This window comes from Mesoplodon densirostris, chromosome 14 (genome assembly GCF_025265405.1).
Source record: "Mesoplodon densirostris isolate mMesDen1 chromosome 14, mMesDen1 primary haplotype, whole genome shotgun sequence".
Taxonomy (NCBI): Eukaryota; Metazoa; Chordata; class Mammalia; order Artiodactyla; family Ziphiidae; genus Mesoplodon; species Mesoplodon densirostris.
In genome coordinates, this window is record NC_082674.1 from 23,289,753 (window position 1) to 23,312,738 (window position 22,986).

Consider the following 22,986-nt stretch of genomic DNA (forward strand, 5'->3'; position numbering starts at 1 on the left):
GCTGTTTCCCCAAGCATGGCCTAAGGCCAGGCGGGGTTCCGCCGAGAGCCTGCCTCGGCTACGGTGGAAATACCACAGTGGCGCCCCATCCTCGCAGGGTTGACGCCCGAAGCCCACCAGACCTTCCTAACCACGAGCCTCAACCTTCGCTCTGCGAACGGGCTCCGGGGCCGAAGGAAGGAGGCGCGAGCTCAGGCGCGCGCTCCCCGCCTGTCTCCCCTCCCCGGCGCGTGCGCGGGCCTGGGCCGGAGCCTGCGCGCCGCCGGGGTGCCTGCACTGCGCGCGCGCGCGCCGACCCCGCGTGGGGCCCGGCTCCGGCGCGCGCGGCGTGGAGGCGGCAGGCGGGAGGGGCCAGACGAGGTCGCGGAGCTACGCTGCGCAGCGTGGCGCGGCTGGAGGCCTCGCGGCCGGCTACCGGAGACCGGTGTGGGGCGGAGAAGCGCGCCTCTTAGCCTTCTCTCCGCGCCCCTGCGTTCCCCGTCGGCCGCCCGGAGAGGACCGGAGGAGGCAGGTGGGGCGGGAGGGCGCGGGGGCTCCGGGCCCGGCGGGGGGGGGGCGCGGGTGCTCGAGGGCCGGTTGGCGGTTCGGGGAGGGCGGCGCGGAGGCGCTGGGAGCCCCGCGGTTGCCTGCAGTGGGCGCCGGAGTCGCCGGCTTCTGGAGGCCTCCCTGGGGCGAGGGCGGGGTTGGAACGGCCCACAGGCGGGGAGCCGGGTTTCTGGTTTCCGTTCCTCACCGCCGGTTTAACTTTAGGATGAGATGCTGCCAGGTGTGTGGGACGGGCTGGACCCCACGGCGGAACTGAGTTCCGGCCCCCGCTCCGCAGCTCCAGCTTTGACCGCCCCGACGCCCTTGGGAGAGCCTCTCGCGCGCAGCGATGGGCAGCGTGTTGTACCCAGCCCTTCGTGGTTTTCCTGAAAGGGGCCTCTTCACATCTCTCATGCCTCCCCTTGCTTATTAAGCTGTTTGAGAAACCTTTTGCCGGTGAGAATTCAAAGCTAAGACAAATGACTCTGCTTCCAGTCGTTTGCCACCCCGAGATTCCTTAATTCTAAATCATGGGAAGGGAAGTTAGGGAAAACACTTGCGCTGAGACTGCTAAACAGAGACGCCTCATCCTTGTGGGTTAAATTGATGGGTTTATAATGTCAGCTTTCTTTTGAATTAGATGTCAGGTTCATTAATCTAGAGACTATGTAGGCAATTTGGATTTAAACCCTGAGACAATGTTTTGATATGTATCAGAGGAGGATATTCTCATGGGATGATAACTTGCTGTAAGTTCCCAGCTAGACTGTGCTTGACATTGTAGCAATGTCATAGTATAAATTGGTGCCCTTTAAATATTTCAATGAAGAAACACCCGCCTTTGAAACATCCGCCAAATACTTTAATTGTACTTCACTTTCACATTGACGTTTGTCATTTATGTTATCTTCTGCGCGCATTAAAGTCATCTAAATGACAGAAGATCACGTGGTGCGGGACATGTAGCAACTGTGCAGAGAAAGCAGATAATTGAAATTGGCAGGAGTCTAGCTTTCTGCATTTTTATGAGGCAAAGCCATCCTGGTTCCATCCTATTTTGCTAACATAAATATGCATTTTGAAATACTGTCGTTTGATATGGACTACCTGGGCTGTAAGATTGAATCTTGAAATAGAATGAATATGTTTATTTGTTTTATAGAAGATTTGGCACATGGTATAGTATTTTGCAGGATTTATTTCAGACGTTTCAGATTTACTAGAAACAGCCCTATCAGCAAGGCTTTTAGAAAAATATTTATATGATGTCTTTTGTGGCTTATAACAACTCCAGTTTTGAAACATACTAGTGATCTTCATGTTACAGAATCAACTTAACACTTTATCCCAGTGTAAATCTGAGAACATCTGGTTACTTTTAGGCTTACTGTTCTCTTGTTAATTTATGTATAATTAAGTATGCTACCATGGGCTTGCTTAGGTTGTTAGCCTTTGTTCCTTGTTGTTTCAGACATTTGTATATTGTTTTCTTGTCTAGAGTTTGATTCAGTAGAACTTTCTGTGATGAGGGGAGTGTTCTTTCTTCAGTGTTCAGTATGGCAGCCACTAGACACATGTGGCTTTTGAGCACTTATGTTAGCACTTATGTTTTTAGCACTTATGTTAATGTTAGGGCATTGACTAGGTATCTCTGAAAAAAAAAATACAAAATATTAGAGCCATGTTACAAGTTGCATTTACTCAGAGCTGATTCGGGGTGATGGGATTCATATGTAAATCAAACTTTGGGGAAGTTGATTCTTGTTATTGCATCTGTTATGTACACAGTTAATTGGGGCCAACTTTTTATCTTGGATTACTTTAAATAATCCATTCTCACCAATTAACCATAGTAGGATTTGAAATGAAAGTATATACTCAGTCCAGCTAAGCACATCTCTAGGTTTGACCAAGATTCCCAGATCCTTAGATCCAGAAATCGCTTTTAGGAAAGGATTCTAAACTAAAACTATACAGAAGTTTGTGGAGGTGTATAGCTTTCTTAAGTGGGACAAAAGGTAGAATGTTGGGCCTTTCATGTGAAAGAAAGGGAATGGGACCAGGGGAAAATGCAATGCAGACACAAAATATGAAGAATATTCACTGCATTGTTCAGGTAATATAGTAGCTTCTATGGGTTTGAAATATCTAATATGTAAAGTGAAGTTGATTACATCTTGTTGAATGAATCATCTTTCCACGTCAAATCTAGGATTTGAATATTTATTAAATGTGTATAAAACACTAATCTAGCTCCTGTGGCAAGTGATAGTTGTATAAGATACAGTTCCTATCTTTAAGGATCTCAAGTCTACAAAAAAATGAAAGGTACACTCTGAAGATCACTTTAAAAAATAGTTTTGAATGGGAAGCCCCACTCTTTGAAAGGGAGGTTTTGAAAGGTGGCTTCCTCTTAACCAGCTCAGAAAGAAAACCACTTAGTCATTTTACTGGAGAATTAAAAACATGGCTGAGTCCCAAAGTGTGATTGTAGTCAGATTAACCTTCCTAAAACAGCTTGAATCAGGACAGTCTCCTTTTAAAAAATCAACCATTTCCAGTGCTCATGGAATTAAGTGGTTTGGTGTTTGATCAGGTATATAAAGCATTACTGAGGAGAGTCTTAAAAAACCACGACAGCCTTACCTCTTACTAGATGTGCCCAAGTTCCAGCCTGCTGTTCCTTTAATGGGCTCCTCTTTTAAATTTATGCCCCTATTTCTGCCTACTCATCTTTCAAGACTCATCTCAGGGATGCTTTTTTTCACTGCACCATTTCTGATTCTCAGGAACTCCCGTAACAAATGTTCCTTGTACTTAGGTTATGGAACATATTTCACTCAGTTTTATCGTCTATAGTTATTAGTACTATTTTATTCACCCTAGTAGATTGTAAGCTACCTAACAAGCATGGACTATCTGTTACTCATTTTTGTAGTCTCTGAAACATCTAGAATAGTGTAGTGCCTTGTACATATTAATATTTATTAAATTTTATTTCTGGTCCTTGACTTTAAAGGATGCTTCATACCCGGCATAGGCTATTTTGCTCAAATTTACTGCCAGGTACGTAATTTGTAGAAGCCAACAAGTAGAAATCCTGACTGACTTTGAATACTGAGAAGCTATAGTATTGAAGGAGGGCTGTCTTTGTGGTAGGCGCTACTTTTTGTAATTGTTAGTATTTGAGGAAGTTCACCATGCTGTATGGCAACAATTTTTCCTATTTATGTGGCCAGGTTAATGTCAAAATGATTCAAAGTATTGGGTGGCGAGTAATTTTAGCATCCAAGAAACCTTGAATACCTTTAACATAGTAACACTGGATTAAGTTATTTGATATATAATATCCATGTCCATGTAAACATGTACCTTATGAGAAAAAAGAAATTGCCTTACTCTTTGCCAGTTTCTGCTGGTATTCAGAAAACATATGAATCTAATTGGAAACAAACCTCTTAGCTCAGAAAGGTGACTGTTTCTTTGGAGCAGGGTGGTGATGGTAGGTAAGCATGATAGGTAAAGGTGATAGACATAGAGTTGGTTTACCAAGTATAATAGAGCACACGTTGAGTAATATCTAGCATGGCATTATCTGCTAGAGTTAGCTATCTGTTAACCATCTTTACTTATTCTATTCTTTCTACTGAAATAATCTAAAATCACCTTTATTTAGTTTTGTAATGTAGTTTTCTGCTTATATTTTGAACAGATACAGAGATTCATAATATTTCAGACTTCAAAGATTTGGTGCAAAAGAAACTGGAAGGTTTTTAGCTTCGTAGTTCAGTTTTACTAAAATTTTCTCTGCATTCTGTGTCATCTCTGATATGTGTGCTGGGGTGCAGCAGCTGTCTAATTTAGAGCATATTTATTCTGAGTGCTCATGCTTCCTGGAAAAGAGAGGTAGTATAAGTGATGTGGTTTAAAAGGCATGGCCTTCCATCTTCTGCTGGGATGAACTAAACAGATCCTCTACATTGTTAAGTGAAACCATGTCGGTAAGCTCCTAGACTTAGATTTGTACAAGTAATATGGTCAATTTTCAGTAAAGTTTTCTGGGATGTTGGAAAATAATGAGAACATTTTAAACTAGATTTTTTTCATGTGATGAGCACATGGCATGAGCTACTGGATGACAGACGATAGAACCTGTGTCAGAGCCTATGAGAAGTTAGAGATGCACCTGCCAGGGATACCATCTCGTTTGTTACTGCAAGTAAAGAGAACATCACCCACTTAGAGTAGCTCAGCGTTTAAAAAATGTTTTCACCTATTATTAGGAAATACATAGTAGTAGTTTTTTATTACTCCCGAGCTTTGCCTAAAAAGATTACGTATGCTGTTGACCCTGAGAGACAGTGTTAGGCAATGTATATTCTTTAACAACAGTTCGCTAAAAGGAAGTTTTTTCCCCTTTTTCTCTAAAATAGACTTTTGAAGGTTGAAGTTAAAAATGTCAATAGATTAGATATTAAAAAAATAGGCTTTTTGTGACTGAAGGCAATTATTCTAAGTTGCATACAAATATAATAGATATGCTTCCCCCCCCTTTCATTAAAGGTGGCTTTCTAGAAGATGACCATAGAGGACCTTCCGGATTTTCCATTAGAAGGAAGTTCGTTGATTGGAAGATACCCATTTTTATTTCAAGGTTCTGATACACCGGTTATCTTTTCCATTTCTGCAGCACCAATGCCTTCAGACTGTGGTACGTTAAGTTGCTGTGTTTATTTTCTGTGAACTGGTGACTTGACTTGTGTCTTACACCATTTTTGTACTCCTAATTTTTCCTGAAACCATTTGTTGTGGTTTCATAAAATTGCTAAATTTTCCTTTTTCAAAAATAACAATTGCGTATTGCTTTTTCTGCCTCTTAAGCTAAACGCTTTATTTCTGCTGTCAGTATTTTTATTATGTAAAAACGTTCATATTAAGCACCAGGGTGGATTCAGAGGATTTTATTTTTAGAATACAGTGGTGCTTAGACATCTAGCATTCTTCTGCTGTTGATGTATTTATTTTGGTTAAATATATTGACTTGCTTAAAAAGCCATGTACCGCAAAAGAAAAAAAAGACGTAAAAGCACTATGCACTAGCCATCTTTAAGGGTCCTGTTGTCTCTGCAATACTGGGATTCTAATTAACAAACCAAATAATCACTTCTGAAGTGATCCAAACTTGGGTGACAATGTAACAACAAGTGATGTGTTTTAATACACAAGCAAGCCTAATTTGGATCCTGTTTCAGTTGTCTCCCATTGTAATTATCAGTGTATAGACAAATAAAGTATAGTAAAACAAAACAATAAAAGCCCTGTACTTAGAGAGGGTGAGACCTTTCCCTGGAATGTGGCCGTGAGATTGATTCATATTTATTTTTTTATTTTTTATTATTTATTTATTTATTTATTTATTTATTATTAGTTTCTGCTTTATAACAAAGTGAATCAGTCATACATATACATCTGTTCCCACATCCCTTCCCTCATGCATCTCCCTCCCTCCCACCCTCCCCATCCCACCCCTCCAGGCGGTCACAAAGCACCGAGCTGATCTCCCTGTGCTCTGCGGCTGCTTCCCACTATCTATCTACCTTACGTTTGGTAGTGTATATGTGTCCATGCCTCTCTCTCGCTTTGTCACAGCTTACCCTTCCCCCTCCCCATATCCTCAAGTCCATTCTCAAGTAGGTCTGTGTCTTTATTCCCGTTTTACCCCTAGGTTCTTCATGACATTTTTTTTTAATTCCATATATATGTGTTAGCATACGGTATTTGTCTTTCTCTTTCTGACTTACTTCACTCTGTATGACAGACTCTAGGTCTATCCACCTCATTACAAATAGCTCAGTTTCGTTTCTTTTTATGGCTGAGTAATATTCCATTGTATATATGTGCCACATCTTCTTTATCCATTCATCCGATGATGGACACTTAGGTTGTTTCCAGCTCCGGGCTATTGTGAATAGAGCTGCAATGAACATTTTGGTACATGTCTCTTTTTGAATTATGGTTTTCTCAGGGTATATGCCTAGTAGTGGGATTGCTGGGTCATATGGTAGTTCTATTTTTAGTTTTTTAAGGAACCTCCATACTGTTCTCCATAGTGGCTGTACCAATTCACATTCCCACCAGCAGTGCAAGAGGGTTCCCTTTTCTCCACACCCTCTCCAGCATTTATTGTTTCTAGATTTCTTGATGATGGCCATTCTGACTGGTGTGAGATGATATCTCATTGTAGTTTTGATTTGCATTTCTCTAATGATTAATGATGTTGAGCATTCTTTCATGTGTTTGTTGGCAGTCTGTATATCTTCTTTGGAGAAATGCCTATTTAAGTCTTCTGCCCATTTTTGGATTGGGTTGTTTGTTTTTTTGCTATTGAGCTGCATGAGCTGTTTATAAATTTTGGAGATTAATCCTTTGTCAGTTGCTTCATTTGCAAATATTTTCTCCCATTCTGAGGGTTGTCTTTTGGTCTTGTTTATGGTTTCCTTTGCTGTGCAAAAGCTTTGAAGTTTCATTAGGTCCCATTTGTTTATCTTTGTTTTTATTTCCATTTCTCTAGGAGGTGGGTCCAAAAGGATCTTGCTGTGATTTATGTCATAGAGTGTTCTACCTATGTTTTCCTCTAAGAGTTTGATAGTTTCTGGCCTTACATTTAGGTCTTTAATCCATTTTGAGCTTATTTTTGTGTATGGTGTTAGGGAATGATCTAATCTCAAACTTTTACATGTCCCTGTCCAGTTTTCCCAGCACCACTTATTGAAGAGGCTGTCCTTTCTCCACTGTACATTCCTGCCTCCTTTATCAAAGATAAGTTGGCCATATGTGTGTGGGTTTATCTCTGGGCTTTCTATCCTGATCCACTGATCTATCTTTCTGTTTTTATGCCAGTACCAGACTGTCTTAATTACTGTAGCTTTGTAGTATAGTCTGAAGTCAGGGAGCCTGATTCCTCCAGCTCCGTTTTTCGTTCTCAAGATTGCTTTGGCTATTCGGGGCCTTTTGTTTTTCCAAACAAATTTTGAAATTTTTTGTTCTAGTTCTGTGAAAAATGCCAGTGGTAGTTTGATAGGGATTGCATTGAATCTGTAGATTGCTTTGGGTAGTAGAGTCATTTTCACAATATTGATTCTTCCAATCCAGGAGCATGGTATATCTCTCCATCTATTTGTATCATCTTTAATTTCTTTCATCAGTGTCTTATAATTTTCTGCATACAGGTCTTTTGTCTCCTTAGGTAGGTTTATTCCTAGATATTTTATTCTTTTTGTTGCAATGGTAAATGGGAGTGTTTTCTTGATTTCATTTTCAGATTTTTCATCATTAGTGTACAGGAATGCCAGAGATTTCTGTACATTAATTTTGTATCCTGCTACTTTACCAAATTCATTGATTAGCTCTAGTAGTTTTTCAGTAGCATCTTTAGGATTCTCTATGTATAGTATCATGTCATCTGCAAACAGTGACAGCTTTACTTCTTCTTTTCCAATTTGGATTCCTTTTATTTCCTTTTCTTCTCTGATTGCTGTGGCTAAAACTTCCAAAACTATGTTGAATAAGAGTGGTGAGAGTGGGCAGCCTTGTCTTGTTCCTGATCTTAGTGGAAATGGTTTCAGTTTTTCACCATTGAGGACAAGGTTGGCTGTGGGTTTGTCATATATGGCCTTTATTATGTTGAGGAAAGATCCCTCTGCCTACTTTCTACAGGGTTTTTATCATAAATGGGTGTTGAATTTTGTCGAAAGCTTTCTCTGCATCTATTGAGATGATCATATGTTTTTTCTCCTTCAACTTGTTAATATGGTGTATCACATTGATTGATTTGCGTATATTGAAGAATCCTTGCATTCCTGGAATAAACCCCACTTGATCATGGTGTATGATCCTTTTAATGTGCTGTTGGATTCTGTTTGCTAGTATTTTGTTGAGGATTTTTGCATCTATGTTCATCAGTGATATTGGCCTGTAGTTTTCTTTCTTTGTGACATCCTTGCCTGGTTTTGGTATCAAGGTGATGGTGGCCTCGTAGAATGAGTTTGGGAGTGTTCCTTCCTCTGAAATTGTTTGGAAGAGTTTGAGAAGGATGGGTGTTAGCTCCTCTCTAAATGTTTGATAGAATTCGCCTGTGAAGCCATCTGGTCCTGGGCTTTTGTTTGATGGAAGATTTTTAATCACAGTTTCAATTTCAGTGCTTGTGATTGGTCTATTCATATTTTCTATTTCTTCCTGAGTCAGTCTTGGCAGGTTGTGCATTTCTAAGAATTTGTCCATTTCTTCCAGGTTGTCCATTTTATTGGCATAGAGTTGCTTATAGTAATCTCTCATGATCTTTTGTATTTCTGCAGTGTCAGTTGTTACTTCTCCTTTTTCATTTCTAATTCTATTGATTTGAGTCTTCTCCCTTCTTTTCTTGATGAGTCTGGCTAATGGTTTGTCAATTTTGTTTATCTTCTCAAAGAACCAGTTTAGTTTGGTTGATCTTTGCTATCGTTTCCTTCATTTCTTTTTCATTTATTTCTGATCTGATCTTTTTGATTTCTTTCCTTCTGCTAGCTTTGGGGGTTTTTTGTTCTTCTTTCTCTAATTGCTTTAGGTGCAGGGTAAGGTTGTTTACTCGAAATGTTTCCTGTTTCTTAAGGTGGGATTGTATTGCTATAAACTTCCCCCTTAGAACTGCTTCTGCTGCGTCCCATAGGTTTTGGGTCGTCGTGTCTCCATTGTCATTTGTTTCTAGGTATTTTTTAATTTCCTCTTTGATTTCTTCAGTGATCACTTCGTTATTGAGTAGTGTATTGTTTAGCCTCCATGTGTTTGTATTTTTTACAGATCTTTTCCTGTAATTGATGTCTAGTCTCATAGCATTGTGGTCGGAAAAGATACTTGATACAATTTCAATTTTCTTAAATTTACCAAGGCTTGATTTGTGACCCAAGATATGATCTATCCTGGAGAATGTTCCATGAGCACTTGAGAAAAATGTGTATTCTGTTGTTTTTGGATGGAATGTCCTATAAATATCAACTAAGTCCATCTTGTTTAATGTAGCATTTAAAGCTTGTGTTTCCTTATTTATTTTCATTTTGGATGATCTGTCCATTGGTGAAAGTGGGGTGTTAAAGTCCCCTACTATGATTGTGTTACTGTCGATTTCCCCTTTTATGGCTGTTAGTATTTGCCTTATGTATTGAGGTGCTCCTATGTTGGGTGCATAAATATTTACAATTGTTGTATCTTCTTCTTGGATCGATCCCTTTATCATTATGTAGTGTCCTCCTTTGTCTCTTCTAATAGTCTTTATTTTAAAGTCTATTTTGTCTGATATAAGAATTGCTACTCCAGCTTTCTTTTGATTTCCATTTGCATGGAATATCTTTTTCCATCCCCTTACTTTCAATCTGTATGTGTCTCTAGGTCTGAAGTGGGTCTCTTGTAGACAGCATATATATGGGTCTTGTTTTTGTATCCATTCAGCCACTCTGTGTCTTTTGGTGGGAGCATTTAGTCCATTTACATTTAAGGTAATTATTGATATGTATGTTCCTATTCCCATTTCCTTAATTGCTTTGGGTTCGTTATTGTAGGTATATTCCTTCTGTTGTGTTTCTTGCCTAGAGAAGTTCCTTTAGCATTTGTTGTAAAGCTGGTTTGGTGGTGCTGAACTCTCTCAGCTTTTGCTTGTCTGTAAAGGTTTTAATTTCTCCATCAAATCTGAATGAGATCCTTGCTGGGTAGAGTAATCTTGGTTGCAGGTTTCTCTCCTTCATCACTTTAATTATGTCCTGCCACTCCCTTCTGGCTTGTAGAGTTTCTGCTGAGAGATCAGCTGTTAACCTGATGGGGATTCCCTTGTGTGTTATTTGTTGTTTTTCCCTTGCTGCTTTTAATATGATTTCTTTGTGTTTAATTTTTGACAGTTTGATTAATATGTGTCTTGGCATATTTCTCCTTGGATTTATTCTGTCTGGGACTCTCTGTGCCTCCTGGACTTGATTAACTATTTCCTTTCCCATATTAGGGAAGTTTTCAACTATAATCTCTTCAAATATTTTCTCAGTCCCTTTCTTTTTCTCTTCTTCTTCTGGAACCCCTATAATTCGAATGTTGGTGCGTTTAATGTTGTCCCAGAGGTCTCTGAGACTATCCTCTGTTCTTTTCATTCTTTTTTCTTTATTTTGCTCTGCATCAGTTATTTCCACTATTTTATCTTCCACCTCACTTATCCGTTCTTCTGCCTCAGTTATTCTGCTATTGATCCCATCTAGAGTATTTTTCATTTCATTTATTGTGTTTTTAATCGATGCTTGATTCATCTTTAGTTCTTCTAGGTCCTTGTTAACTGTTTCTTGCATTTTGTCTATTCTATTTCCAAGATTATGGATCTTGGAAATAGAATCTTGGATCAGCTTTACTATCATTATTCTGAATTCTTTTTCAGGTAGACTGCCTATTACCTCTTCATTTGTTAGGTCTGGTAGGTTTTTATCTTGCTCCTTCTCCTGCTGTGTGTTTTTCTGTCTTCTCATTTTGCTTATGTTACTGTGTTTGGGGTCTCCTTTTTGCAGGCTGCAGATTCGTAGTTCCCATTGTTTTTGGTGTCTGACCCCAGTGGCTAAGGTTGTTTCAGTAGGTTGTGTAGGCTTCCTGGTGGGGGGGACTAATGCCTGTGTTCTGGTGGTTGAGGCTCGATCTTGTCTTTCTGGTGGACAGGTCCATGTCTGGTGGTGTGTATTGGGGTGCCTATGGCCTTATTATGTTTTTAGGTAGCCTCTCTGCTAATGGGTGGGGTTGTGTTCCTGCCTTGCTAGTTGCTTGGCATAGGGTGACCAGCGCTGTAGCTTGCTGGTCGTTGACTGAAGCTGGGTGCTGGTGTTGGGATGGAGATCTCTGGGAGATTTTCGCTGCTTGATATTATGTGGAGCCGGGAGGTCTCTTGTGGACCCGTGTCCTGAAGTTGGCTCTCCCACTTCAGAGGCACAGCACTGGCTCCTGGCTGCAGCACCAAGAGCCTTTCATCCACCCGGCTCAGAATAACAGGGAGAAAAAGTAGAAAGAGAGAATTAGTAGAAGAAAGAAAGAGAGAGGGAAAGAAAGGAAGAAGGGAAGAAAGGAAGGAAGGAAGGAAGAAAAGAAAGGAGGGAGGGAGGGAGGAAGGATGGAAAGAAAGAAGGAAAGAAAGGAGGGAGGGAGGGAGGAAGGAAAGAAAGAAGGAAAGAAAGGAGGGAGGGAGGGAGGAAGGAAAGAAAAAGAAAGTGGAAAGAAGAAGGGTGGGAGGGAGGGAGGGAGGAAAGAAAAAGAAAGAAGGAAAGGAGGAGTGGAGGGAGGGAGGGAGGAAGGGAAGGTAGGAAAAACAGAAAGAACAGGTAAAGTAAAATAGAATAAAGTATGAAATATAGTAGCATTATTAAAATTAGAAAGTAATTATTGAAAAAAAAAAAAGGACCGATAGAACCCTGGGACATATGGTGGAAGCAAAGCTGTACAGAGAGAATCTTACACAGAAGATTACACATACACATTCACAAAAAGAGAGCACGGGGAAAAATCAAAAATCTTGCTCTCCAAGTCCACCTCCTCAATTTGGGATAATTCGTTGTAAAAAGAGGAAAAGGGCGAGAAGTCTGAAATCTTGCTCTCTAAGTCCACCTCCTTAATTTGGAATAATTCGTTGTAAAAAGAGGAAAAGGGGGGAAAGTCTTAAATCTTGTCCTCAAAGTCCACTTCCTCAATTTGGGATGATTCGTTGTCCATTCATGCACTCCACAGACGCAGGGCACATCAAATGGACCGTAGAGCTTTAATCCGCTGCCTCCGAGGCTGCACAGAGAGATTTTCCCGGTCTCTGCTCTCACAGCTCCCGGGTCTCAGCCTTGGACCTGGCCCCGCCTCTGCGCGTAGGTCGCCGGAGGGCGTCCGTTCTTCGCTCAGACAGGACGGATTTAAAGGAGCCGCTGATTCGGGGGCTCTGGCTCACTCAGGCAGAGGGGAGGGAGGGGCGCGCAGTGTGGGGCGGGCCTGCGGCGGCAGAGGCCGGCGTGACGTTGCAGCAGCCCGTGGCGCTCCGTGTGCTTTCCCGGGAAAGCCGTCCCCGGGTCTCGGGACCCCGGCAGTGGCGGGGTGCACAGGCCCCCCGGAAGGCGGGGCGGACAGTGACCCGCGCTCGCACACAGGCCCCGCGGCGGGCGGCGGCGGCGGCAGCGGCGGGCGGCGGTGGCGGGCGGCGGGCGGCGGGCCGCGGCGGCGGCGGCGGCGGCGGCGGCGGCGGCGGCGGCGGCGGCGGCGGCGGCAGGGGGCGGCGGGGGGCGGCGGGCGGCGGCGGCGGCCCACGCCCGTCTCCGAGGTCCGCGCCTTACCCGCGGCTCACGGCTGTCTCCGGCGCTTCCCCAAGCAGCCCTCTTAATGCCCTCTCCTCGCGCACCAGGAAACAAAAGGGAAAAAAGTCTCTTGCCTCTTCAGCAGCTCCAGACCCTTTCCCCGGACTCTCTCCGGGCTAGCCGTGGTGCACTGACCCCTTCAGGCTCTCTTCCTGCCGCCAGCCCCAGTCCTCTCCCTGCGCTCTGACTGAAAGCCGATACCCGAGCCTCAGCTCCCAGCCCCGCCCGCCACGGCGGCCGAGCAGACAAGCCTCTTGGGCTGGTGTGTGCCTGAGGGCACAGGTCCTCTGTGCCAGTATCTCTCCGCTTTGCCCTCCGCACCCCTGTTGCTGTGCTCTCCTCCGCTATTCCAAAGCTTTCCCCCTCCGCCACCTGCAGTCTCCGCCCGCGAAGGGGCTTGTAGTGTGTAGAAACCTTCCCTCCTTCACGGCTCCCTCCCACTGGTGCAGGTCCCGTCCCTATCCTATTGTCTCTGTTTATTCTTTTTTTCTTTTGCCCTACCCAGGTATGTGGGGAGTTTCTTGCCTTTTGGGGGGTCTGAGGTCTTCTGTCAGCGTTCAGTAGGTGTTCTGTAGGAGTTGTTCCACGTGTAGATGAATTTCTGATGTATCTGTGGGGAGGAAGATGATCTCCGCGTCTTACTCTTCCGCCATCTTCCTCTGGGTGATTCATATTTAAATTGGTTCATTTAAATGTTCTTTGTAAAATGTAAATTTAGGAGTATTCTAGTTTTTAATCTATTTAGACTTATTTCCCCAGGACCCTATTTTATCAGGTAGTTGATAAAGGAATAAAAGAAAACCAGGAGGTAAGCTTGATGGATATGTTACATTTCTAATTTAGTTAGAGTTTTTCAAGTAAAATATTGGGCCACCATTTCAAATTGCTTTGGAGGTAGAGATAATGCAATTTTAAATATTAGTGAATATAAAATGATTGGATTGTGAATTTGTCTTTTTAGTCATATCCATTCTAATAACTACTCATCTCCAGGTATGCTGTTTTATGTGCTCAGATTCTATAGCAGCTTGCCTTTCAGTCATCAAAGGTGTTACATAAAACTTGTGCCTAGTAGATCTTGGGAGTTATTTGCAGTTTTTACAAAAATTGACTGGATATTGATTTTCAGGTATAAGAAAATCAGTTATGCAGGAAAAACCTTGAAAAGCACTTTGTACCTTGCTTAGGGCACTTATCTCATTCTGTCTTGAGTCATAACTGTCTTATTTCCTTTCCCAGACTATAGCTCTTTGGATGGAGTAGAATCATGTTTTGTTTTTGTTTATCTCATTGGGCTAATGTAGTCATTTGTTGATATTAGTTGTGCAGTGTTTGTTGAATAAATACATTGAATGAAAGGTGATAATGGATATTGTTCCCTTTGTATAAGTGAAATTAAAAATTGCCTGTATTCTTAGAACGATAGATTCTTAGAATCTGAATGGACCTATAGTTCAGCTTTCCCTACTCATTTCCCAGTATAGAAATTGTTTTCAGGTTCTCTGATAGATAACCATTCAGCTACTTGCATATTGTCAATAGTGGGAAACTAATGAAATAGTCCATTTCATTGTTAAAATTTTAGTTGTGATAAAATTGTTTTTGTATATGGACTCAAAGTATGTCTCCTTGAAACTTTGGCTAACTGGTTTGATATGTAGAACAAACACTTCTTTATATGATGACCTTCAAATATTTGAAGATAATTTGGACATTTAAATTAGTCTGTACTTCTTTAGACTACACATTTCTGGTTCCTTCACCAGTCTCTCATTGTCAGGATTTCTAGACCCTTTTCACTCTAGTTGTTTTCTTCTTAGTATGCTGTAGTCAGTGTCCCCTTAAAATGTAGCGTCCAGGGTTGGTTGTATTTATTGAGTTAAGTATTTGTTGAGGGCCTGTTATGTGCTAGGTACTGTCCTAGATGCTGGGGATAGCACAGTGACCAAGACTGACATTCTAGGAGGGAAAACAGACAATAAACAAACAAATGAAGAAACAAATCATAAATATTATAGATTATAATGAATTCTGTGGAGAAAAGAAACAGGATGCTCTGGTAGAGGATAATGGAGCAGAGAGGCTGTTTTAGATGGGCTGGTCATCTGGAAAATCAGAAGCAGCTGGTTGAGAGAAGAGCCTGGAGAGAAGTGTTCCAGGCAGAAGGATAGGAAATCAAAGGCACAGAGTTGGGGAAAAAACTTTGGTGTATCCTAAGAAATAATGGAAGGCCTTAGTGGCTGAGAAGCAAAGTGGTTGAAGGGCAGGATGGCAGGAGATGAAGTTGGAGAGGAAGGCAGGGGCCAGACCAGGCAGGATCATTTAGGCCTTGGTAGGGAATTTGTATTTTATCCTAAGTGTAAGGGGAGCCATTGAATGTGAGACTGAGACTGAGATTAAAATCAAGAAACAAAGAAAAAGAAACCAACCCACACAAACCAGAGCTTAGACATTCAGCTCAGTGTTGACCCTCAGGTGGTTACCCTGCAAGACTACAAAGATTTTTGGACTCTTTAGCTTTGAACAAAGCCTTCAGAGTCAGTTTACACAGAACACACATTACATGTATTAAAAATCCCCAAGTGTATTGTTATTATTTTTACGTAAACAGTGACGTTATCTCTTAAAGAGATTTAAGCAATAATAATAATAATAAATCTTATTTACCCACATAGTTACCATTTCTAGTGTTATTCATTCCTTTGTGCAGACCAGATTTTCATCTGATACCACATTCCTTCTGCCTGAAGGGCTTCCTTTAACTTTCGTTTCTTGTAGTGCAGATCTGCTGGTGAGGGATCCTTTCAGCTTTTATATGTCTGAAAACATTTTCATGTCATCGTCTCTTTTGAAAAATATATTTGTTAGGTATAGAATTCTAGGTTGATAGTTTTTTCTTTCAGTGCTTAAAGATGTTGCTTCACTGTGTTCCCCCTTGTCTTGATGGGAAATCTGCTGTCATTTTTGTTTCTCTGTATGTAATGATCTTTTTTCCTGGCTGCTTTTAAGATTTTCTGTTTATCATAGGTTTTGAGTAATTTTACTGTGATGTGTCCTGGTGTAATTTTCTTTATGTTCTTATGCTTGGGGACTGTTAAGCTTCTTGGGTCTGTAGGTTTCAATTTTCATCAAGTTTGGATAATTATTTCTTCAAATACTTTTTCTGCCCCTCCTCCTTTTCAGACACTCCAGTTACACAAATATTAGACCACTTGAAGTTTTCCCACAGCTCACTGATGCCTTTTTTTCATATTTTAAAAACTTTTTCTCTTTGTATTTCATTTTGGGTAGTTTCTATTGCTATGTCTTCAGGTTCATTAATCATTTCTTCTGCAATGTCTAATCTGCTGATGATCTCATCCAGTGTAGTTTCATCTCAGATGTAGTTTTCATCACTAAAGTTTGACTTGGGTCTGTTTAACCTTTTGAACATTTGGAATACAGTTATAATGGCTGTTTTAATGTCCTTTTCTGTTAATTATAATATTTGTGTCAACTCTAGATCTATTCCCCTGATGATGGGTCACGTTTTTCCCTTTGCAGGCCTGGTAGTCTTTGATTGGATGCCAGACATTGTGAATTTTACCTGTTGGGTGCTGGATATTTTTCTGTTTCTGTAAATATTCTTGAACTTTGTTCGGGGATGCAGTTAAATTACTTGGAAATTGTTTGACCTTTTCAGATCTTGCCTTTATGATTTGTTAGGTGGTTCTGGAGCAATGCTAATCTGGGGCTAATTACTCCTCACTACTGAGTACTCTACCCAAAGCCAATGAATTTTTTCTCACTCTTTTTAGTGGGAACAAGCACAGTTCTAGTCTCCGTATGATCACTGGGCACTAATCCCTCTAATTCTTTTGGATGGTCCTTTCCCTTACCTCAGGTTTTTCCTCAGAAGCATATATTAATACTCAAGGGAGACTCTCTTCAGATCTTTGGGGTTCTCTTGCTTTGCATCTCTCTCCTGTCTGATACACTGCCCTGTGAACTCTAGCTGCCTTATTTCCTTGGGCTCTCAGCTTTGTCTCCGCAACTCAGGGAGTCTGCTGGGCTTTTTCTTGGTTTCTCTCTCTCCATGCTGAAATCTGGAAAGTCCCAGGGCAGAGACATGGGGGCAGTTGTAAGACTTACTTGTTTGTATCCTGTCTCTTAAGGATTGTGTCTTTCATTAACTGATGTCCAGTGTCTTGGAAACCTCATTTCATCTCTTTCCTTTGTTGTTGTTGTTTTTTGGTTGTTTCAGAAATAAGAACAAATATGGTCCCTGTTATTATATCTCGACTTGGTGGGGTATCCTCCCCATCTACCCTTCACCTCCTTTCTTTTGATTAAAACTTTTTTTTTTTTCTGTGTGGAAGCTTAAAATTTGGGTGTAGTTAGATTTGTTAAAATGTAGTATAGCATAGAGTTTAAGATTATAGGTGAGTTTGGATTATAGGTCAATCCTGACTCAACCACTTAACAGTTGTGTGATCTTGGGCAAATGGCTTACTTTCTCTATTCCTTTGTTTCTTCTTTGATAAAATGAGAACAATAATAGTACCTATCTCAAAAAAAAAAAGTACCTACCTCATATGGCTGTCATGAAGATTAAATTAGGTAATATATGTAAAGTGCAAAGAACAATCCCTGGCACCTATTAGACACTTTATAACATCTTATCATTAGTATTTAAGTGAGCTGTCTGCTGTTTGTCATTATCTCAGTATATAATTACAGAAGCATTATTATATGCTTTAGTATTTATTGGGCTAGTGTCCCCTACCCCCTACTCTGATCATTATTCTTCTTAGTTAAAATGTTCTTGCTTATTTCTCTTACATTTACTGTCTAGATATTTGCTTCTCATCACCTGGTACTTAGTCTAGTATCATTGGCATCACTGGGAACTTGTTAGAATGCAGTCCCTGCCCCAACCTGAGACTTACTGGATTGGAACCTACATCGTAACAAGATCCCTAGGTGATTCCTATCTACGTTAATGTTTGAGAAGCTCTGGCACAGATGAGCAGTAGAATAATTTTGTCTGTCTCCTCCCACAAGTAAATCTTGGTGAAATTTTGATTGATTAGAATTGAAATTATTTTAAATAATTGTTGTTGGGAAAATTGACAGCCTTAAATATTTTATCTTCCAGTCCAGGAACATGATGTGTCTCTCCATTTAAGTCACCCACCACTTCAATTTTCTTTAAATAAGCCTTACACATTTATTGGCACTTTTATTGTTATTATGTTCTTTTTCCATTGTGTTTCATTTTTTAAAAATGGGAAGTCATTTAAAAATGCAGAAAATATAGTGATAGCAAACATGTGTCACACATATCCACCATCAGAAAGAATAATTATTAGCATAGTACCTTATTTCCTTTAGCTCCTGTTTCTCAATTATAAGAATTAAAACCTTAAAGTTGAAATTCCCTCCATTTTCCTTTCTGGTTCCATTTTCCTTGCTCCCCAGAGGCAACCACCATCTTATATTTAGTGTGAATATTGCAGACCATTTAATTATACATTTCCTACATATATGAGCATCCATAAACAGTATATAGGATTATTTTGTGTATTTGTAATTTTATGGAAATGATAGATGTTGTATATTATTCTTCAACTTATTTTATTGATCAGTATGTTTTTTGAGACCTATCCTTATCAATTCATAATGTAGATATCGAATTCATTTATTTAGTTGTAAGAAAGCATCGAATCCATCCTATGGATATACCACTTTCTATACATCCTCTATGGAGAGATGTTTCAGTTTCCCAGTTATTTTGCTATTATAACCAATGCTAGAATAAGCATTCCTGTACATGTCTCCTGTAGACACATGCAGAAGAGTCTGTTTAGGTATATATTTAGGAATTTCTCTACTAGAAATGCCCAATGCCTAGAAAAGTCACTGATCCATAAATATTTATTGAATGGCTGAATCAATTAGACCAAAAAAAATTCCAGTAAACTGCTATTTATAGGAAATACACCCAAATCTTTGAGAATTTGGTGTCTGTGTTGCATACTGATTCTCTCTGACTCTTCTGTTTGTAGAGGACCATTTTGTTCTCTGAGATTTTGAATAGCATATGCTCTTAGTTTTAGTCTTTCTGATCCTCTTCTGATGGACTGCTCTACTTTTATACACGTCCTTGGTTTTGTGCTTCTCCTTCCATCATTCAGTTACCCTGATTCTAAAAGTAAGAGCTGTGTGTACATAGTATAATTTTGGAAAATAAATAAAAACACAAAGAAGAAAATAAAAACCCCACACAAATCCTGCTACTCACGTATGCTGTTAAAATCTGAGTTCAATAGTGAATTCTCTTGGGGAGACAGCATAATAGAGGAAAGAAGATAGACTTTGGAGGCAGACCTGATTTTCTACCCCACATCTGCCACTTACTAGCTGTGTGAGTTTGAGCAAGTATTATTTAGTCTGAGCTTTGGTTTCCTTATCTGCAAAATGAGAATAATAATACCTGTCAGGTCAGGTGCCTGGGAAGATTTGTAAGGTGTTTGGTAAATCGTAAGCACTCAGCAAATATTGCTTTTCTTCTTTAGATGCTTCTAGCTTTTTAGATTCCCTACCTTCTTATAGATTGTTCAAGATTGTAGAATCTGATTTTCTTCTATTCTCTTTTATTCTCTAGCCATAGGATGATCTGTTCTCTCTGAATCTTAAGGAAGTTTTAAAAGATTTTAAAATCATGTTCAATTGTGTCTAGTATTCCATGTCTTTACTAATACATACTCCAAAATAACCCAATCACTCTGTCGCAAGGCTTCAAAGTAATGCCTGTTTATTATAGAAAATAAGGAAAACAGAGAAGTAAAAAGAATACTTAAAATTACACATTGTTCTAGTACACTGTTGAGATTTTGGCGTATTTCTATTATGTATGTTTTAATCATGGATGTGGATCTACTGTTCATGACATGTTTATGTTTTGAGAGGTGAAAATACCTATAAAATTTGACAGATTTTCTGTGCTTTAGAAGAAGTTCTTGGAAAGTTCAGCGTTTAAAATCAGTACGCTCAGATTTTTGTTTCATTTGTGATAAGATGTAGTATGATGCGTGGAAATCTCATTCTCATAGTAGTTCAGAAATGCCTCATAATTTTTGTTGATCCTGACTTTGGTTTTGAGAATTGCTTAAGGTAAATCTACTTTTTCTGCACCTAAAAATATTTGTATCATTTGAGTCCTGGTCTTGTTTATTATTTTCAATATATTTATTTTGAAATTTTAATAAATTTAACTTACACCTTTTAAATTTCAGAGTTTTCTTTCTTTGATCCTAATGATACATCATGCCAGGAAATTCTCTTCGATCCCAAAACTTCTGTATCAGAATTATTTGCCATTTTAAGACAGTGGGTTCCTCAGGTCCAGCAAAATATTGATGTTATTGGAAATGAGGTAAGGCATTCTTACGTTGTTAAGTCTTGTATTGTTAGGATTGTTAATTGTATAGATTTTCCCCCCCCATCTGAATGGAAAGGTGGTGATAAAGGGGAAACCTTTTAAAGATGCTGATGCTTGTTCTTCATAGGTTTTCATGGAGCAGTGAGTTAGCACTGTACGTTCTTTCCGTTATTCCCTCATGCTCCTCACTCCCTTGCATCTGGAGTTCTGACATCTGACTCCTGGTGGGAGCAGAGGGAGCCTTCTTTCTTTGTACAAGTTGATTTTGTAAATTTAAAAATATATTTTCATGAGGAGATTTGATTACTCTCACATTTATCTATACTTTGGGGTGGCTTGGTAAAGATCTAGCCTTAAATATAATTTTTAAAAATATTTGATTTTTTGGAAGAGGGATAAAAGAATAATGCTGGGTTCCTTGACCAGCATACTGTCATGTTGTAAGAAGAGGGAGCTTATACTTTTTAAAATACCATTACTCCCATTAGAAAGGAAATTTGCTTGTGCTTTGAGAGGTTAAGGAACATATTTGGGGTGCCAAATTACTTCGGAATACTCTTGAAGAATTTCCTTCCGTCTGGTGACAAGTTCAGTTTTCATTATTGTTGTAGGGTACAGACTTAAAATTTATCCTTAAGAGAAGCCAGTTCTGTCTACTCATTTTATTGAGAACTAATTTAATAAGATAGACTAACTTGGTTTCCCAGCATTGGTTTGAAATCAGTAGACTTTATGTTGTAATAATATCTTCCTTGGTTTCCTTAGATTCTTAAGAGAGGTTGCAATGTGAATGACAGAGATGGATTGACAGATATGACTCTTTTACATTATACTTGCAAATCTGGAGCTCATGGTATTGGTAAGTGTGTGGTGAATCTGTTAATGGCTTAAGACATCTGTATTTGTGCTTGTATAACTATGTTTATGCCAACCAGAGTCCCTGGGAGGGCACCTGGCTGATGATAATAATATTCCCTGAATAGGCGAGGATTCAGTTAGGTCTTCCACACACCTTGTTGCCTTTCCTCCCTTTTCTCAAGGGAGTCTTTATAATCTCCTGGTACCTCCCAACTTTTCTGGAACAGGCTTCATGCCAGCCTGTTTGCTAGGTGAGAGTAACTGGTAACACCTGGAACCTTCTTGAGAGTTTATGTCAAGGTTTGACAATCCATGCTCTGTTTTCCAGGCAATCCCAATCCTACAGACCTGGTTTTTAGATCTGTCTAAGGTCTGTTCCTACATACATAACTTATGTGCATAGTTTCCAAAATTGGTATTCGCCTGTTCTTTACTATTTTTTACACCTGCCTCTTACTTAATTATATATTGTGAACATCTCTCCCTGTTTCAATAGTCTGATACAGGGCTTCTTAAACTTGATAGTGAAGGACTCTTTTTTTTTTCTTTCTGCAATCCATCACGGACTGATACTTTTGTAAAATAAAATAAAAATGAGTTTGTAATAAAAAAATGAGATAAAGAAATAAAATACAAGCCCAAGTATTTTTCAAAAGCATAAAATTACATTTAAGTTAATTTATTCAGAAGAAATGATTACATAGGGAAAAAGAAAAGAGTTATAAAAAGTATGAATTACAGTTTGGGACTGGCAGTGGTCCACAGAGTGCACTCTGAGTAGCCCTGGTTTTAATGGCTCTGTAGTATTGCATTATATGGATGTCTCATAATTTATTTTACCAGTGTCTTATTATTGTACTTTTAGGTTGTTTCAAAATTTTATTCATAATAAAAAGTGCTGTGATGAACATCTTTACAGCCAAGTGTTTATCTATACCCTTGGGTTTGATTATTTTCCTAGAATAAATTCCTTATTACATTTTTTGAGTTGTAAGTGTATATTCAGTACGCTGTTTGCATTGGCTTTTTAGATGAGGTAGTAGATGGCCATCCATTGGAATTTGTACTGAAGAAAAATAATTTAGAAAACCTTCTCTAGGTGATGTTGATACAGCTGTAAAATTTGCAACTCAACTTATTGATCTGGGAGCAGATGTTAGTTTGCGGAGTCGCTGGACAAATATGAATGCTTTGCATTATGCTGCTTATTTTGATGTCCCTGAACTTATAAGAGTGATTTTGAAGACATCTAAACCAAAAGGCAAGTACTGTAAGATCACCATTAGATGTTATTAATTGAATACTTTATTAGTGGCATAAAAATTATAATTCAAAGATACTTTTACTTCTAATCTATCTTGTTCCATGTGTCCTCCAATCCCATTTTATTTTTCAGAAACAGTTTAACTTTTCTTTATTGAAGATTAGTTACTATCCTTTCACAGAAGACTTAGTACAAAGAGAACCAAAATAAAGTGTTCTCTGGCCTTTTATATCTCTGCAAGTCCCCTAGTATAACATGGATTTTGTAAAGTGTAATTGAATCTATGTATACTTCTTTTGTCTTACTTGTGTAGCCAGAAATAGAGCAATAAAACCTTCAGAGCTAAACATTGAAATCATGAAGAATATTTATTTTAGATGGCATTCAGTTCTGAAATTCTGTGATTCCATTAAGGGATAGATTTTCTTTTTTTTTTTTCTTCCTGTCTTGATGATGCTATCCTAAAATTGAACATCATAATGTCTAAATCACACTCCTGTATTTAGACATTCTCTCTGGGTCCTCACAGGGGGGCA

At 39.6% G+C, this 22,986-nt stretch overlaps 1 protein-coding gene across 3 annotated transcripts in view; it reads left to right on the top strand.

Annotated features, from left to right (window-relative positions):
• The first annotated feature begins 329 nt into the window (after positions 1-329).
• Positions 330-22,986, top strand: part of CLIP4 (CAP-Gly domain containing linker protein family member 4) — an 81,161-nt gene continuing 58,504 nt past the window's right edge. The window contains exons 1-6 of one of the 3 annotated variants that reach the window (XM_060117632.1): positions 330-511; positions 751-981; positions 5,089-5,236; positions 20,183-20,322; positions 21,094-21,187; positions 22,286-22,447. In XM_060117632.1, the coding sequence (XP_059973615.1) occupies positions 5,104-5,236; positions 20,183-20,322; positions 21,094-21,187; positions 22,286-22,447 (529 nt within the window). In that variant the 5' untranslated portion in view covers positions 330-511; positions 751-981; positions 5,089-5,103. The remainder of the gene's footprint in view (positions 512-750; positions 982-5,088; positions 5,237-20,182; positions 20,323-21,093; positions 21,188-22,285; positions 22,448-22,986) is intronic. The other 2 variants (XM_060117630.1, XM_060117631.1) reach the window with 2 other exon arrangements.